We start from the raw sequence: 18,826 nt of genomic DNA, 5'->3' as shown, positions 1-18,826 counted from the left end.
TATTTCAAGAGTCAGTACTGAGAAAGTCTTGACAAGGAATAGTGGCAAACGGTAGCATTTTTTCAGCCACTGGCCTTGCACTATCAAGCTAAACTCTTCAATCGGACAGCGATGGCAAGTTCATTTCTATAGCCTTCTACCTAAGCTAGGGGCACAATCAATGTCTTGTGGTTGCCAGTGAATTAAATGTGCTTGATAACACATTTTGTTGTATCTGTGAGTTTTTTTGTTTAAATTAGAATTCTTAAACTGTGGTTGTTTAAAATATATTAAATATAATTATTGAACATTTTTGAAGAGCCTGTGGCTCAGATTGAAAGGCGGGGCTCGAGAAGATGTGCATGCAAAGTAAACAGATTATTTGGGGTGTCATTCTACAGAGGCACTTCTTTTTTTTTTTTTGAGATGGAGTCTCCCTCTGCCACCCAGGCTGGAGTGCAATGGCGCGATCTCGGCTCACTGCAACCTCCGCCTCCTGGGTTCAAGCGATTCTCCCGCCTCAGTCTCCCAAGTAGCTGGGACTACAGGTGTGTGCCACCACACCCAGCTAATTTTTGTATTTTTAGTAGAGACGGGGTTTCACAATGTTAGCCAGGATTGTCTCGATCTCCTGACCTCATGATCCGCCCGCCTCGGCCTCCCAAAGTGCTGGGATTACAGATGTGAGTCACCGCGCCTGGCTCTACAGAGGCACTTCTACCAAGCCCTCACATGAAGACAGTTGTGTTCCCCAAACCCCTAGAGGAGTCACAAACAAGTGCCAACAGGTAATGAAAATGAGTAAAGCAGGCCCAGCGAAAGAAAATACAGCTCCACAGGATGGTGAATGGCAACTAACAGTGTCAAAGAGGCACTAGGGGGTGGTGGGGACTGTGATGAAGAGTGAGTTCCTGGCCAGGCGTGGTGGCTCACGCCTGTAATCTCAGCACTTTGGGAGGCTGAGGTGGGCGGATCACCTGAGGTCAGGAGTTCGAGACCAAAGCCTGGCCAACATGGTGAAACCCCGTCTCTACTAAAAACAAAAATTAGCCAGGTGTGGTGGTGGGCACCTGTAGTCCCAGCTACTCAGAAGGCTGAGGCAGGAGAATCGCTTGAACCCAGGAGGCGGAGGTTGCAGTGAGCCAAGATCACACCATTGCACTCCAGCCTGGTGACAGAGTGAGACTCCGTCTAAAAAAAAAAAAAAAAGTGAGTGCCCCATCTAAAGAGAGCAACTGCTAAAGAGAGCAACTGCTACTCAGTTCCTGCCAAGAATGCAGGGTGACTGTTGGAAGACTTATGTTTTTTCTAAGAGAAGCCAGAAATCAGAATTTCATGCAACATCTCCAGAATTTTAAATGTTGGCTACTAATTCAACATGTTTTAAAACAGAGAGGTGGTCAACATGCCACCTCTGCTCTTCAAGGAGAAGGCATTCTGTATGAGAGGACAATCCTGTCTTCCACTTGGATGTTGTATGTGTCATTGCCACAACCCCATGTGAGCCTCACTTGAACCTGTGAGATGGGCAAAAGGTAAGTAGCTTGGACACAGACATCAGGCTCCTCCCCCCGGAGGATTCTGTTCTCCCTCCTGAGTGACTGGCCCATGCCTGTGGCTTCTCCCTCTCCAGTCCATCCTGCACTCTTTAGCCAGAGCGATCTTTTCGAAACTCAACTCTGATTACTTCTGCTCCTTCAAATCTTCAGTCCCCATCTTGGACTCTATTTTTTTATGTGTCTTTCTTCTGTGTTTCTGTCCATAGCCTTCTTCTCACTCCCTGCATCCCCTGTAAGAGTGAAATGCCATTCATTGGCTGCTGTGCACAAAGTGGTGGCTCATAAAATGTGTCTCTACTGCCCTGCCTTTTCTCCTGAGCACAGACTCACACACTTCCTGGGCAGCTCTGCTTGGCAGAATCATAGGCTCCTTCAACTCAGTGACCTCAAAGTTGTCCACGCTGTTGTCGTCCCACAGTTGTGTATCTCCTTCTTTGACCTCAGTGTGGGTGAAGGACATCCATCAGCCACTGCAACAGAAATCTGACTCTTCTCTTCTCCCACAACAGTCAGCACCAGATCTCCTCTTTGATCTCTCACACCGGCCTCTTCCATCCTCACTCCATTACCCAATAGTTGCCTCTCCCTCCTCTTTCCAGACCACGACAGCCTCCTACAGCCTTGACTTCCTGCTTACAGTCCCAGAAGGCTTCAGTCCACTCTTCACAGCCAGCCAGGAGCATGATCAGAACCAACAGGAGCACGACTTTCTCCTCCAGGATGGTGGGACTGTCTTCATGTGGCTGGAGTGTGGCTCTGGCATGCCACACTTCAGCCATCCTGAACCCCTGAAGCTCCCATGGCCACGTGGCCATGTACCTTTTCAGTGCTGTTTGTACCTGCTCGTGTCTCTGTCGTCAAGGCTCTCTCCCCCACACTCCAGGCTAACACCACTTGTTTTGAGTCTCAGTTAGGTGGCATCTCCTCCAGGAAGCCTTTCTTGGCCCAGCCCACCATGGGTTCCCTTAAAGCCTTTACCCTACCCAGCTGGCATCACATCTCCTTGCCTCAGTCCCAACTAGACAAGGAACTACTCAAGAGCAACGCCACATCTTGAGTAGTTCATCTCACTGTCCACTAGAGTAACTAGCACAGTATTGGGCACATAATAGGTGCTCAATAAATGTTTCTCGGATGATCGGATGAACACCCGGTCATTTAGTTATTGCCACAGGGCTAGAACTCACACCTACGGTTCTGAAACCCCTGCCCTGTCCAAAACTCTAAAATGAGCTCTATTTTTTAGGACATAGTGAAATCACGGAAAGAATTCTTAGGATGTGCTCGGTTTAGAAACAACCTCCCTCCAAAGTTGAGCGACACAAAACTTCTCAAGGCCCAATCGACGTCAGCTGTGACCTCACACAGGTATCGGCTGGGCTGGGGGCCGTGTCAGGGTGAAGGAAATCGTGGCGGTACCTAGCCCTGGGTTAGGCGCTCTCTTTCCCGGCGAGGCCACCGTGGTTTCCGAGCTGCCCAGAGCATCTCCCCGCGGCGCCCGCTAGTGGGCGCAATGCTTCCTAGGAGGCAAGCGCTCGGGAGGAAGCTGTGACCGCCCCTAGCGCACTGACTGCACAGCTTGCAGGCATTCAAATCCCCGGGTTTTAGAAGGGCTCCGTTCTCCCGTCAAAACTCAAGCTCGAATGCCTCTTGGGCTGCACGGAGATAAGGTGGAAAGGGCAGGCCCATGGAGCCTGGGATCCCGGGAATCAAATCCCTGCTCTGCCACTTCGCAGCGCAGCGCTGTAGCCGCGGGCGTCCCCCGAGCCCAGCCTCTCCCGCCAAAGGAAAAGGGATGGCCGGATCCACCTACCTGGCAGGGCCGCCGGGACACGCAGCGCAGCGCTCAATACACCACAGATTTTACGGCTACTCGGCACGAGGCTGGTGGCTGTTTCACGTACAACACACGTGCCATACGTTTTTAGAGTAAATGCATTTATTCATGGGAGCAGAGATGCGAAACGCAGCCGGGTGACACGGGCCTCCCATGAGTGGGTGCTTGGTCAGAGGGAAACGCCTCACCAAGACCGGAATTGGTCTGGGTGGACTGAGGCACGAAAGGATCGGTAAGGAACTAGGTTCTCTTCCAAGGATGGTGTCCAGGAAGCCGCATATTTTGGGCAATTGGAAGGCTGCCCTGCACAAACCGACTGCCGGACGCTGCTGTCCTGCCCTTGCCCAAGGGTCTGGGATGACCAGCAAGCTCTGGGTGACTGGGGAGGCAACAGCCGCGGGAATCACAATGAACCCTCAAGACAGGCCTCTCACCTGTTTCCCCTGTTTTTTGTTTGTTTTGTTTTGTTTTTGATACGGAGTCTCGCTCTGTCGCCCAGGCTGGAGTGCAGTGGCGCAATCTTGGCTCACTGCAACCTCTGCCTCCCGGATTCAAGCGATTCTCTGCCTCAGCCTCCTAAGTAGCTGGCACTACAGGTGCCCGGTATCACGCCCGGCTAATTTTTGTATTTTTAGTAGAGATAGGGTTTCACCATCTTGGCCAAGCTGGTGTTGAACTCCTGACCTCAGGTGATCCACCCGTCTTGGCCTCCCAAAGTGCTGTGATTACAGGTGTGAGCCACCGCGCCAGGCCTCCCCTGTTCTTGAGGGGTGCTGTCCAATACAGTAGCCACCAGCCATAGGTGCTATTGAGCAGCTGCAATGTGGCTAGTGCAACTGAGGAAACACATTCTAAACTTTAACTTTAATTAATTGAAATTTAAAAATAGATACTAATTCCATAACTGCAAAACCTTTGAGTATATCTGAAACAATTTGAGGATGTGAATGTTTATGACTGTACATTTAATGAAATCTAAATACAGATCAAGTTTTTCTGATGAAAATGTAATATCTGAATTGGGCTTTAAGTGTAAACTCGTGGGATTCAAAGACAATATGCAAAACAGAATGCAGAATGTCTCGATAATTTACAGTTGAAATGATATTTTAGATATATTGGGCTAAATGAAATGTATGCTTAAAATTAATTTTATCTATTTCTTTTTACTTTTTTCTAATGTGGCCACCATAGAAAGCTACCTATGTGCCTGTGTTAGATTCCTCTTAGACAGGGCTGGCTTAGACCTTCTCCTGGGCCTTCTTCCTTCTGGCCTCCCATTCAGGCCTGGCCCTTTGGCTTTGCTTCAAGGTTTTCTCCACTCTTTGGAGCTGCCTTGTGCTGGGTCAGACCAGAACCGGGGGCAGAGGCTAAAGGTGAGACCCACTCCCTCCTGTCCAGGAGCAAGGGGCTGGGGGCGGGGGCTACCCTGGCAGCCAGGAGTTCTGGAGCCGGTGATATACCTGGGACAGTGGTGGTCAGGATGAGCTTAGGCTGGGGTTATGGTAATGATTCAGGACAACACCCTGCTCTGAGATATTGTTAACTGGTGAGGAAGAGGAGGAACTCAGGGCTACAAGACACAGACTAAGTTTCTGTAACCATGACTCAAAATCAGGCTTGGTCACAGGACTAAGCGAGGCACCTAATTACTCTAAGGGCAGACGAGGACAGCAGCAAGCCTTCCTTGAGGGTCTCTGAATTTCACTGGTCAAAGAACAGGCAGTCCTCAGTCTGCATTTGTGGCAGGAGTCCTGGCTGGGGCTGGGGAGCCCAGGAAGGACACCAGAGAGGGTTCTCACCCTTGCCAAAACCACAGCCCTACAGTGGCCTCAGCACCCAGCCGAGGTTTGGACCTGAGCTACCCCACATCCTGGCCCCCACTACAGTGTGAACCATGGCACGACCCAGGAGGGCCGTCTCTGCCTCCAGTCCCAATTAGGCAGCCCCAACATAAGGGACCCAGAGGGCTCTGGCTCAGACCAAAGGCATCTGAAGGGTCCATGTGGGATCCTGGCTATCCACCCTCTCCCTTGCACCTCGTTTCTTCCTGAGCTCCAAGGTTACCCAAGTGGCAGGCTGCCCAGGCCAAATTCCACGTCTATCCCAATCCTCGATCCACTAACACACAAAACCAGGTCAGAAGCGGTTATGCAGCCCTTGGGTACAAACAGCCAGCTTCCTGCACTCACTCACTGGGCTGGCTGTGTTTGCCATACAAACAGGACAAAGTCCAGGCCTCCTGACCCCAGGGAATAAAGCCTGCAGCTTCACTTTGCTACACTTTAAAGTACAGGCTGCTTTCAAGTTAACCAGGCAGTCCTTCACCTTCTCCAGCAAGGCTGAATCCACGGTTCTCTGCTAGGGTAAGGGAGGCTCGTTCAGATCAAAGGTTTGGGGTCTCAGCTCCTGGCCCCTTTGCAGGGTTGCCTTAAGTTTTGGGTTTGACAACCCAGGGACTCTTGTGCACTAAGGTTTGGAGACAAACACTAGGAGAGGAGAAAAAGTGTGACCCAAACAGTAGAAAGGATTCTCTGAGACTCAGTTAAGGTTATTTTAGCTCTGGTTAAACATGTATGTGCGTGCTCACACGCTCACACACACACCATTGTAGCCTAAGCTGAATGCTATCTTTTCAAAAATCTGGCCATTGGCTCACGCCTGTCACCTCAGCACTTTGGGAAGCCGAGGTGGGAGGATCACTTGAGCCCAAGAGTTTGAAACCAGCCTGAGCAACATAGTGAGACCGTCTCTATAAAAATTTTAAAATCGTTTTTTAATTATATACTTATGCTTTCTGGCTACAGGTTTTTTAATCCCAGCTGGTAGGGCAGGGGAGATATCACCCAGGGCAGAGGCTGGGAGGCTTTCAGGCCACTGATTTCCACCATTTTCCAAGCTTCCCTGCTCTCCAGGGTCTCTCTGCAAGGAGCCATTATGAGAATGAAGAAGATCCATTTTGTTTTCTGTAAGATATCAACGAGGTACTTCTTGGTTTTATTAGATATGGGAATTATCAGTTCAAGTCAGAAGCGCCACAACCACTGCCCTATTAGAACGATTAGTACCCGAGAGCCCAGACTGTCACCCGGCTGGAGGCCTCTCGCCGATGGCTCCCAGGGACCACTGACCTAATCAAGGGCCTCCTCCTTCACATGCCACCCTCCACCCCAACCCCTTTATGCCTTCTTAAAGTCCTTCAGGGAGGGACCCACCATCAAGATTGTCCTTTCTGGCACCTAACTCTTCTGTCTGCTGGAAGACAGCAATGAGACTGTCCCTACAACGATGACACTTATGGTGGCCACATCTCAAAGAAGCTGAGGTGGATCTCAGCCCTGTATTGTCACTTGGGAGGCAGAACCCAAATCTTAGTAAACGAAGACTTTCTCTCTTGAACCATTCACAGGAATACTGAAGGTAATGAAAAAAATAATGTGTAAACCATCCTTTGGAGCAGAGGCTACAAACTCACATGCCTGCCTGGACCAGCACCGGGCAGGCGTCTTACATGAGTGAAGTGCAGTGGGGGATGGGAAGGGCAGGGGAGGGGGTAAAGGTGGTGGGGGTGAGCCGCAGCCGACTTGAGATGACAGCATGCCCCATCCTCCACCCAGAAAACTAGGTATTTTTTATACGTAATCTCCCAAGTTTCAAATATTGGCAATACATACAAAAGGTTAGGAAGCCTTATAACTTCTGCCCTAGGCAAATTCCAAACTTAAACAAAGCTCCCTCTCCCACTAAATACGAAAACTTTAACAAGATGATTACAAAGAAATTAATAAAGAAATAGAAAATGATAGCAGCTTCAAAAATACCAGTCTCCCTGTTTTAAAACAAAATCAATAAAATCAGTGAATCACAATTCATTGAACTCATTCTTGGCTACAAGGAAGCAGCTGGATGGATCTACTGGCAGGCAGCCCTGCAGGATTAAAATGAGGCCCACTGCCAAAAAACCCCAAATGAGATGCCATCCTCCTCATCCTTACACCATCCTCATCAGGCAGGGAAGGAATAGGATTAGACTCCCTATTATGGAGAATAGGTTGAGGCACAGAGCAGGAAGGGCCCCTTCTTAATATCATAGAGCCCCTCTGTTGGGTCAGACCAGAACCGGGGGCAGAGGCTAAAGGTGAGACCCACTGCTGTCCAGGAGCAAGGGGCTGGGGGTAGGGGCTACCCTGGCAGCCGGGAGTTCTGGAGCCGGTGATCTAGAGCCCCCCAGCAAAACAGGTTTCCCATTGCACCATTTGGCACTATCCTGGAGAGAGCTGAAATAACAAATCAAAGTTAGGCAGCACCTTGCAGGGCACTGAGCAAATAGTAGGCACTTGTGTGTCTGCTGCGTAAACTGTGCATCATGAATGAAGGGAGCTACTTCCCTCAGCTAGTGCCTCCCCTCCAGGGAAATCCAGGAGCTGCCTTTGCCATTTTGAAGACTCTGGATTTCTCCAAGGCAGGCAAAGAAGACAAGGGAGGTAATGGTGAGTTCCCTCTGTGAGTAAACACATGGATTTCCTGGCTCTAAGGGAACATCATCGATTCTGTCAGACTCACGGACACAGAGGAAGGGATTCCAGAACCTCACAGAAACAGAGAGCCCGGAGGGGCTGTGTTTGCATTGAGCTTGGGCTAGGACCTGAGAGCTAGAGCAAGTCCTATACTCAGTAGTCCCAGCCCCTAGCTTTCCTTCTGTTTGGTGCCTATAGGAATTCCCTAGCATCCTTATACCCAAAGGACTTGGCACAGAAAGTCGATGTCAACATGAGAAAGAAAGAGTCTCTTTGTTCTCACAGGCATGTGTGGCTATTTCTGTCCTGGCCCTGCAGCACACAGGCCGTCTTGGCCCTGGCCCGACAAGCCCCCAAGGCAACAGTGTAGTCTTTATTTTGGCTTGCTCTGGGAGCCAAGGTCCAGGGAAGCCTGACCCTCTCTGCTCTGGGGAACTCTGACAGGGAGAAGGCATTGGCTCAGCCAGAATGTCTCAAAGGTACTACAATTGGCATTGAATGGACCAATTCTTTGCTGTTGGAGACTGTTCTGCACATTGTGCGATGCCCACTAGATGCCAGGGGTGCCCCCACAGTCACTGTGACCCCCTCAACACACACACATTTCCAATGCTGCCTGGAGGGACAGCCTGCCCCTGGTTTAAAGCCACTGGGCTGGTGGCTCCCTCATGCATTTGTGAAACAGAAGCCCCAGAGACTGAGTGACATGTTCAAGGCCACACCTCAGCTCTGATGACTTCTGGTTCAGAGTTCTTCCCCGCTGCACTCTCAACGATGAGTGCCCATGCATGTGCCCGGAACACTGCAGACACACCGTGGGGTGCCACAGCTCTGCAGAGCCTCAAAGCAGAGAGCCATCTGTCTCAGCGGCTCAGAGAAACCGAGCCAGAGATACAAAATAACCTCCCTGTGATCAGACTCAGCAAATGCTGGGTGGGGAGTAGGTTCCCAGGGGAGACACTGTTTTAGGTCCTGCTTGTCTTAGTAAGCCCCACTATCTAGCTGGTAACCGTGAGTGCGGTAGGCCTCCAGCACGCGGGGGTTTCTACAGTCTCCATGGAGACCCTGGGGGCCGGTGAGAGGGAGCCAGGCCCCAGTCTATAGGTTAGAGCCAGGGACAGCGCAAGGGTCCAGCCTTCATCTTGAGTCTCCGGTGGGCTCAGCAGGAGTGTGGATGACTCCATCACAGGCTTTTGACCCCCTTCCAAGGTCCTCACAGTCTCCATTGGGAAATACGGCTGTTAGTGCCAGCTCCTCCTCAGGTTCCTGGAAGTCTTCTGGAACACAGGAGAAGAAATCACTGAATCAGAAGAAATCACTGAATCAGAAGAAATCACTGAATCAGTTGTGAGTGAGTTATCTAGGAAGGAAAAGGAGAAAGTTGGCCCCAGCAAATACCTACTTAAAAAACAAAACAAAATACATATCAAAAACCTTAACAATGTACACACCCTTTGACCCACAAATTTCACTTCTAGGATTTTATCCTAAGAAAATAATTAGGAATAATTAGTGGAACTGCTGGAGCTATCTTGCTACCAGCCTAAGGATGAAACTGACACTGAAGATGGCCCAAGAGAGAGAAAGAGCAAACCTGGGTGCTTGGTGGGGTCCCTGGGCCCCTGAATCAACCAACTCTGAAGCCGACTCCATCTCTGGACTGTCTTTTAGGTGAGATAATGATTTCTCTTACTGCTTGTGCTAGTGTGTGTCACGGTATCTTTACTTGCAGTTGAAAGTGTCCTGATTCAATGTCCAACAATGGGACTGGTTGAGTGAACTATGGCTCACACATATAATGGGATTCAGGCATTAAAGACAATATATAAAATTCCATAGACCTAAACACACACACACACACACACACACACACACACACACACACACACACTGCGTAGAAGTAAAATTGGGGAAATCCGAATAAGATCTGTGGATTGTGTCAGTGTCAATATCCCGTTTGTGCTATTGCACTATAGTTTTGCAAGATGTTATCATTGGGGGAAACTGGGCAAAGTATACACAGGATCTCCCTGGGTGATCTCCTTTTTTGTTTTTTGAGACGGGGTCTCACTATGTCACTCATGCTGGTCTCGAACTCCTGAGCTCAAGCTATCCCCCTGCCTCGGCCTCGCAAAGTGCAGGGATTTCTGTATGATTTCTTGCCACTGCATGTTAATCTAGAATTACCTCAAAAAAGAAAATATGTTGTTGACATATAATTATTGCTATGGAAGGCAGTTATAGAATGTTATTGATGAAGAAAGATTCCAAAACAGTTAAGTACAGTCATGTGCAACATAATGACATTTTGGTCAATTACGAACCTTAATAAGAGAGTGGTCCCATAAGAATGAAACATAGCTTGCTGGGCGCGGTGGCTCATGCCTGTAATCCCAGCATTTTGGGAGGCCGAGGCGGGTGGATCACGAGGTCAGGAGATCGAGACCATCCTGGCTAACACGGTGAAACCCCGTCTCTACTAAAGATACAAAAAATTAGGCGGGCGAGTAGTCCCAGCTACTCGGAAGGCTGAGGCAGAAGAATGGCATGAACCTGGGAGGCAGAGCTTGTAGTGATTCGAGACGTGCCACTGCACTGTAGCCTGGGCGACAGCACGAGACTCCGTCTCAAAAAAAAAAAAAAAAAAAATTGAAACACAGCTAAAAAATTCCTGTCACCTAGTAACCTTGTAGTTGTCCTGATGTTGCAGTGCAATGCATTACTCACATGTTTGTGGCAATGTTGGTGGAAACAACCTACCTCGCTGCCAGTCACATAATAGGCCAAGGCTGGCGGATCACCTGAAGTCGGGAGTTCCAGACCAGCCTGGCCCACGTGGTGAAACCCCATCTCTACTAAAAACACAAAAATTAGCCAGGCATGGTGGCACACACCCGTAATGTCAGCTACTCGGGAGGCTGAGGCAGGAGATATATATATACACACACACATATATAAAGTTTATATATATACAGTTAATTGTAAAACTGCCTCAGGCAAGCCCTTCAAGAGGTATCCAGAAGAAGGCATTGTTTATCATAGGAGGTGACAGCTCCATGTGTGTTACTGTCCCTGAAGACCTTCCAGTGGGACAAGATGTGGAGGCAGAAGACAGTGATACTGATGATCCTGACCTTGTGTGTAGGTGTAGGCTAAGGCACATGTTTATGTCTTAGTTTTTAGCAAAAAAAAAAAAAAAAAAAAAAAAATTAAAAAAAGGAAAAAGCTTATTGAATAAGGATATAAAGAAAGAAAATATTTTTGTACATTTCTACAGTGTTTCGTGTTTTAAGCCAAGTATTACTACAAAAGAGCCAAAAAGCTTTTAATGATTTAAAAAGGTGGTTTTTGTTTGTTTGTTTGTTTTGAGACAGAGTCTCACTATGTTGTGCAGGCTGCAGCGCAATGGCAGGATTACGGATCACTGTAGCCTTGAACTCTTGGGCTTGAGCGATCCTCCTGCCTCGACCGCTGGAGTAGCAGGGTCTACAGGCACATGCCATCATGCCTGGCCAAAAAATAAAAAAGTTTATAAAGTAAAAAAGTTACAGTAAGCTAAGGTTAATTTATTATTGAAGAAAGAAATATTTTAAAATAAATGTAGTGTAGCCTAAGTGTACTGTGTTTATATAGTCAACAGTAGTGCACAGCAATGTCCTAGGTCTTCCCATTCACTCACCCTTCACTCGCTGACTTCCAGAGCAACTTCCAGCCTTGAAAACTTCATTCATGGTAAGCGTCCTATGCAGATGTACCATTTTTTGATCTTTTATAGCATATTTTTACTGTACCTTTACTATGTTTAGGTATGTTGAGACACACAGCTACTTACCGTTGTGTTACAGTTGCCCACAATATTCAGGACAGTACCCTGCTGTACAGGTTTGTAGCCTAGGAACGATAGGCTATGCTGCATAGCATAGGCATTTAGTAGGTTATACCACCCAGGTTTGTAAGTACACTCTATCGTGTTCACACAACAAAAATCCCCTAAAGATGTATTTTTCAGAATGTATATCCTTGTCATTAAGCAACTCATGATTGTATAAATGCATGTAATTATGATATCCTATATTTATCATATACTATCAATGTGTGTACATAGTCCATAAATGCCATTTGCATTTTAATACATTCACTTCTACATGAGATTTGTACATACCACAGAGAGAGAAATTATCCAAGATTTACGTAAAATGGTTAATGATTCTGTTGCTTCATCTTTTCTCCTTTAGTTTCCAAGTATATCCAAAATGATGGTGGAGAGGTTGAAGTTAGCATTTTTGCAATTAAACATTTTAAATGTCTGCTGCATTTTGAAGATGATATAGAAGTGAGTTTATTAAATTTTAAATAGCACAAGGAGAGATAGGTAAATAGAATGGTGTGCCCCAAAATATAATTGTAGTTATCTCTGAATGATGGAATTAAGTGAATGATGTTTCACATTTGTTTTCTTTCTTTTTTTTTTTGGACTTTTTTTTGAGTTTTCAAACACGATAGGCAGAATTCTAAGGTAACCCCCAAGATTCTGGCCCCTTATAAAGCCCTTCCTTGAGTCTGGATGGGCTCTGTGAATGTGATAGCTTAGTCACTCTGGGGAGTAGGGTGTTTCTCTGACAAATGCAATGGCTAGTGACTCCCTTGACTCCTTAGGTTATGTGGACTTCCTCCTAGCAGACTGGAGAGGGGGGTTCTCCTGCTGGTTGAAGGAGGATCTCTTGTGAGAGGGCTTGTGAGAGTAAGGAATGGCAGGGGCCTCTTGGAGCTGAGAGCAGCCCCAGCTGACAGCCAGCAAGAAGTCAGGGACCTAATCAATGCCTTTGAAGCTGCTAAGCTTGCGATTATTTATTTATTTATTTATTTTGAGATGGAGTTTCACTCTTGTTGCCTAGGCCGGAGTGCAATGGTGCAATCTTGGCTCACTGCAACCTCCACCTCTGGGGTCTAAGCAATTCTCCTGCCTCAGCCTCCCAAGTAGCTGGGATTACAGGCATGTGCCACCACACCTGGCTAATTTTGTATTTTTAGTAGAGAGAGAGTTTCACCATGTTGGTCAGGCTGGGCTTGAACTCCTGACCTCAGGTCACCTGCCCACCTCGGCCTCCCAAAGTGCTGGGATTACAGGCATGAGCCACCACGCCTGACCTACTTGCGATCATTTTTTATGCAGCAGTGAAGACTGACACATCAACTAATGGTTTTCTTTCTTAAATAAGAGACACAATGAAAGTTAATTTTGAACCACCATCCATTGTTTCTGTAACAAAGCTATACTTCTCAGTGCACTTTGGGATGGGGCTGTGTCCATTCAGCAGGCTACACCCTGCTTCCGAGCACTGTAGCCACCCCTATCCACGGCATCACTATCCGCAGTTTCAGTTACCTGAGGTACAGTCCAATAAGATATTTTCGGAGAGATACCTCATTCACATAACTTTTATTATATATTGTTAAATGTCTTAACTGTGCCTAGTTTATAAATTAAGCTTTATCATAGGTATGTATGTACAGTAAAAAACACAGCGTATACGTAGGGCTTGGTGCTACCCATGATTTTAGGCATCCACAGGTGTCTTAAAGCATCTCACGTGGATAAGGGCGGGGATCAGTGCGCGTCCTATCTCTCTAACATCAGCATTGAATGTAGGGGTGCCTTCCCCTTCCCCTTCTCCCTCACTTCCATTTAGTGGCCTGATGATTCCACCTAGGAGTGGCTCCCGGGTGAGTTTTCTCCCCTCCATTCCCACTGCCCAGGTCGGGCCCAGGCCTCCTGTTATCCCTCCTGGGACACGGCAGCCTCCTCCTAGGTGGGCTCTGCCGAGGTGTCTCCCTCTCCTAGAGTCCACCTCTCTAAACACACCCCAAACTCTCTGCTCAGAAATCGCTCATGGCACACTACCCCCGAAGGCTGCACATCTGGGACCCTGATTTGGTCCAAACTCTTCCCTTCAGCCTTGGCCCTCACTGGTTTCCTTCTGCACCTCACTCCAGGGGCCTCTCAAAGGTGGTCCCTTTTCTGAGCATGACATCATGCTGTCACTCCTTAGCTCAGTGCTCCTTTTCCAAACCTTCCCATTTCTGCCTATGAAAATCCCTCCATCCCCGGCTCAAATATCACTTGCTCTAGGATACTCCCTGGACCCTTCAGGGAGACTTGCTGTGTTTGGTCCCATGCACCCCACCATGCACCTGGGGACACCTTTGTTACAGCCCTCCCCATACTGCCTTCATTAGGTGGAGACTCTTGGGGAAAGAGCCCAGCCTGACCGAGCCCATGTGCCCACTGCCTGGCATATGGGCACCTCACATTGCTCACCCCCACACCTGGCACATGGCAAGCACTCCATAGATGTTGGTCCACTCTGTCCCTAAGGTCCCCAAGTTCATGTGACCACTCCCGTAATTCCATGCACCTGGCCCTCAGGATGCAGGAGGTCGGGGAGCACTCACCCTGAGCTGGGCTTCTGCAGGCAGCAATATCCTGGTTCTTCCTCCGGCTCCAGGGACCCCAGGAAAAGCAGGCCAGCAGTCTGGGGACGCCTGGCCTCTCCCAGGCTCCTTCCACTAGGAAGAACACAAAACCTGAGTCAGAGGGTCACATGGTTCCCACTTCACAAGACTGAGAGATTTCATTCAGCAAATCAAGCGCCTCAACTGTCAACTGCCCTAGTTTCAACTGACTGATTAAAAACACAGAGTCTGATTTGCAAAAGCGGGTTTTTGTACTTTAAAAACGAACTTTAAAAATGCTTGCTTTACTTTATCTATGTTTTCTCATTTAAATCTCACAAAAGCCCTGTGATGTAAGTACCATGTTGAGGAAACTAAAGCAATGAAAATGACATGAAATTAATTACAATTACATGGCACCAAACAAAATACTCAAAGAGCTGCACGTTCCCTCTGATTTTAGTTCAAACTATTTCTTGGCAGGAATAGATATATTTTTTAGTAATCTATAAAGTCAACAGGAACTAGGTTGTTTATTTTATTTATTTATTTATTTTTTAAAGACTTCAGGCACCAAAACAAGGAAAATCGTTATTCACAATCTTTATTCAGGACCTATTTACTCTTAACCTGCACCCAAATGTAATGAGACTGTATCCTTAGTTTTTCAACCCAAAGGCAGCTGGATTAGGTACCACGAACTGGGTAAAAGGGCACTGCCAAAAGGCAAGCAACCTAGAATAAGAATGATCATCAGACGGTGAGGAAAGAAATCGGAAAACTTTAAAAAAACAGATCCAACCACTAGCGAAATCTTAGTGACATGAATCCATTTGGTGTGAGGATAATAGTTCTGCCCACTGCAAAAGCTGCAAAGAAATCAGTGGGCTATAAGTTATAATTTCACTCATGACCTTTAGTCATTTGTGAGAGGTTTAATTTTGTTCAGTATGTTTTTATAAAAGTAGGAAAGCGCTTAACATAGTAGAGAACAATTCCCTTGCAAAGTGTTAAAATCGCAGAAGTATGAGTGTTTATTTAAAAGGAAGGGAGGATTCATTCACTCTTTCTGCGTGTCAGGCAGGGTATCAGGAAATGGGACTGCAGATGGTGTTTAAACCCACAAGGGAACAAAATCACGTTCACAGGGGAACGAAATCATGTGGTAAGAGCTCAGAGAGCAAAGGGATAAAGGGTTCTGGGATTTCGCCAGTGAACTTGCAAATGGGAGCAGGGAAGGTCAAGGAAGCCTTCCTGGAGGAGGAAGTCCAGTTCTGAATGCACAAATGGGATTGGCCAAGTGAGGAGGAGGAAGGAGAAAAGGCTCTTCAGGCTGAGGCAACAGCAATGTGTCTACAAAAAGCTTAGGAGGGACAGGGTGTGGTAGTTCATGCCTGTAATCCCAGCACTTTGGGAGGCCAAAGTGGGTGGATCACTTGAGGTCAGGGGTTTGAGACTAGCCTGGTCAATATGGTGAAACCCTGTCTCTACTAAAAAAACAAAAATTAGCCGGGTGTGGTGGCAGGCGCCTGTAGTCCTAGCTATTTGGGAGGCTGAGATGGAAGAATCGCTTGAACTTGGGAGGCGGAGGTTGCAGTGAGTTGAGATCGCACCACTGCCACTCCAGCCTGGGCAACAAAATGAGACTTCATCTAAAAAAAAAAAAAGCGTGCACTCATTAGGGTATAGAAAATGTGCGTGAATTCCCTTCTTTCCCTTGGAGGCCTGGTCAGCAAAGGGGTTGAAACAAAAATCAGAACAATCACAGCCTCAACAAAAAAACGGATTGCGCCTTGAGGGAGGAGGGTTAGGGCGGGCGCACTCGCCCAGGCAGGCCAGGCTGGCAGGTGAATGTGACATTGGCAGCATCACAGGTACCAGGTCTCCTTGCTGGGACCCCCCGCCCCCCAAACAACGCCAATACTCCAGGAGACACACAATATAGCCACTCTCTTCATTATCTACTTAAGAGGAAGGGGCTGGAGGGCTTGAAGGACTGCCCAGCTGGGCAGGGAGAGAAAGCTGGGAGCTGGAGAGTGCAAAGATCTCCCGGGTTTGCCAGATGCAGCTACTCTTTTTTTTTTTTCTTTTTCTTTTTTTTTTTTAAATTATTATTATACTTTAAGTTTTAGGGTACATGTGCACAACGTGCAGGTTTGTTACATATGTATACATGTGCCATGTTGGTGTGCTGCACCCATTAACTTGTCATTTAGCATTAGGTATATCTCCTAATGCTATCCCTCCCCCCTCCCCCCACCCCACAACAGTCCCCCGTGTGTGGTGTGTGATGTTCCCCTTCCTGTGTCCATGTGTTTTCATTGTTCAATTCCCACCTATGAGTGAGAACATTCGGTGTTTGGTTTTTTGTCCTTGAGATAGCCAGATGCAGCTACTCTTAATGTGCATATTTTCATCCTAGAACACTGGAGAGTTCCCGTAAAGCCTTGCGTTCCAGGAGGAAGGCGATCCCGACCCTTTTGCTGATGGCAGCAGTCACGTGGGCTGGGAAAAGACCCTTAAATCCCTTCCACCTTTCAGGAGAATGTGGAGGGAAAAGGTGGCCTCAGCAGACCTGGGGGAGGCTGAGGGACACAGCAGTTGGGTGCACAGCCTTGGTGGGTGGCCAGAAATCAATAGAAAATGTACTCTTAGTCCCTCTCACCTCCCCACACTTCAAGTCCCGAGCACCCATTCCTTGCCCTCTTCCTAAAACCAGGCAGGGCTTCCAGGACGAGCCTCCACCGCGCTGGAGATGCCCCTCCGCCCCTCCTAGAGCTCCCGACGCATCTCTAGCTGCGCAGCGCCCTAGAATTTAGCTTCTGGCACCGCCAATCTCCTTAGCACCCATCCACCCCCTTGAAACTTTCCCATCCCAAGGCTTTCCCATTTCCTTCCCCACTCCTCTTCTCTCCCCACCCCCGTAACTCCTAGATCTCGGCCTTGCCCGATTCATCCCTTCTCTCTACCCACTCCCTCTGCCTTCTACTCGGCCCCTCAGCTTTCCCACGCCCCCTAGGCATCTCCCGTGCACTCCGTGCACTTCGGACCCTTCCGGGACAGACTCGATCCGCTACGCAGCGCCCGCTCTCCGCTAGCTGCGAGGCCTGGCTCTAGGCACCTCCCTGCTCTGAGCCTCAGTTTACCTCGGTGCTCAATGAGGGGGACTGGCCAAAGGGGTCCAACTTGGGGGACGTGCCCGAGCCACCGCCCGCCCGCGCCCGGCCGGGCCCCGCGCAGTCTCACCTGGTTGCCCGGCTCCGGCGGCTTGCAGGGCTCTGCAGGCGGCCGCCTGGACGGCCAAGCAGGAGGCCGGGAGGCCGGGGCAGTAGGCGGCCGCCTGCACTGGCCCCCCCCCCTGGCGGCCGAACACGGCGCGCAACAGCGCCTCCAGCAGCCGCAGCGCCGGCGCCACCGCGTCCTCTGGCCCGGCCTCGGCCACCAGCACCCCGACCAGCGCCGCCCCGGCCCGCCGCCGGCCGCGCACGTCCCGCAGCATCTCCCGCAGGCGGCGCCGCGGCTCCCGGGCGGCCAGCGACGACGCGCGGCACAGCACGAAGACCAGCGGCGAGCGGATGGCGCGCGCCGCCGCCGCCGCCGCCGCCGCCGCCCCCGCCGCCCCAGCCGCCCTCGCCGCCCTCTGCGCCCCGCGCGCCGCCCCGGGCCCCGCGCCCTCTGCCGCCGCGCCGCCCGGCTTGCCCGCGCCTGGCTCCGGCGGGAACACCGCCCGTGCGAAGTCCCGCAGCAGCGCGCGGCTCTGCTCGCGCTCCCACAGCTCGCCCACCAGCAGCACCTGCCCGCGGCCCCCAGCCGCCTCCACCAACGCCTGGAAGGGCGGCTCGACCGGGCGGGCGGGCCGGGTCGCCAGCGCCTCCAGCTCGCGCTCCATGCTGGCCGCCGCCCGCCCTCTGCGGCCGCCGCGGCCCGGGCGCACCCGCTGCCTGCCTCTCGGGGCGGTGGCGCCCCGGCACAGAGGACACGCCCCCGAGGGCCGAGCCCAGCCCGACCCCCGGGTCCCCGGGCGGGGCCTCTGTGAGCACTCTCTCCTGGGCTCAGCCCGCATCGCGGGCCCGGGTGGGAGGAAGAGGGCTTTCTCCCCAGCCCTCCAAGGGTGGCTCCTCCCGAAGTCCCTGCGCAGACGCGGGGAAACAGAGAGTCATTCATTCATTCATTTATTCGTCCATGCCACACATACTTACTGAGCACCTACTAGGTGCAGGCGCTGGGCAGCCGAGGGTGGGAAGACAGACAATTATCCCCTCACTAGATAAGATCGTTTGGAGACCTGGAGCAGAGTCCCGCACAGTTTGGGGTTTTGCGGAGGTGGGGTGGGAGGTAGGGGGGTAGGGGGCGGAGGGCGCAGAAGTGGGTAGGAAGGTGAGATAAAAGAGAACACGCAGGGGTTATTTCTGCCACCCAGCTTTCCTTTTGGGCTTCAACATTTAGCAAAAACTGACCGAGGGTCCATTATTTCCACAAAT

At 49.9% G+C, this 18,826-nt stretch overlaps 1 protein-coding gene across 1 annotated transcript; it reads right to left on the bottom strand.

Moving 5' to 3' along the window:
* Positions 1 to 1,201: 1,201 nt before the first annotated feature.
* On the bottom strand, positions 1,202 to 18,403 carry C11H2orf72 (chromosome 11 C2orf72 homolog). Its single transcript, XM_024243915.3, has 3 exons — positions 17,592 to 18,403; positions 14,346 to 14,459; positions 1,202 to 9,169 (listed from the first exon to the last, which is right to left on the bottom strand). The coding sequence occupies exons 1-3, from the start codon at positions 18,232 to 18,234 to the stop codon at positions 9,030 to 9,032; spliced, it is 897 nt and encodes a 298-aa protein (XP_024099683.2). The 5' UTR covers positions 18,235 to 18,403; the 3' UTR covers positions 1,202 to 9,029.
* Positions 18,404 to 18,826: the final 423 nt, after the last annotated feature.

The sequence above is a fragment of the Pongo abelii genome, chromosome 11, assembly GCF_028885655.2.
Source record: "Pongo abelii isolate AG06213 chromosome 11, NHGRI_mPonAbe1-v2.0_pri, whole genome shotgun sequence".
Lineage (NCBI taxonomy): Eukaryota > Metazoa > Chordata > Mammalia > Primates > Hominidae > Pongo > Pongo abelii.
The sequence above is the reverse complement of the archived record's forward strand: the minus strand, read 5'-3'. Positions and strand labels throughout refer to the sequence as shown.

Coding starts and splice junctions, on each gene's coding strand:
- C11H2orf72 (XM_024243915.3), bottom strand. CDS start 18,234: ATGGAGCGCGAGCTGGAGGCGCTGGCGACCCGGCCCGCCCGCCCGGTC. Junction 14,460..17,591: donor CGCCGGAGCCGGGCAACCAG/GTGAGACTGCGC, acceptor TGTTCTTCCTAG/TGGAAGGAGCCTGGGAGAGG. Junction 9,170..14,345: donor CTGCAGAAGCCCAGCTCAGG/GTGAGTGCTCCC, acceptor CCTGTGTTCCAG/AAGACTTCCAGGAACCTGAG.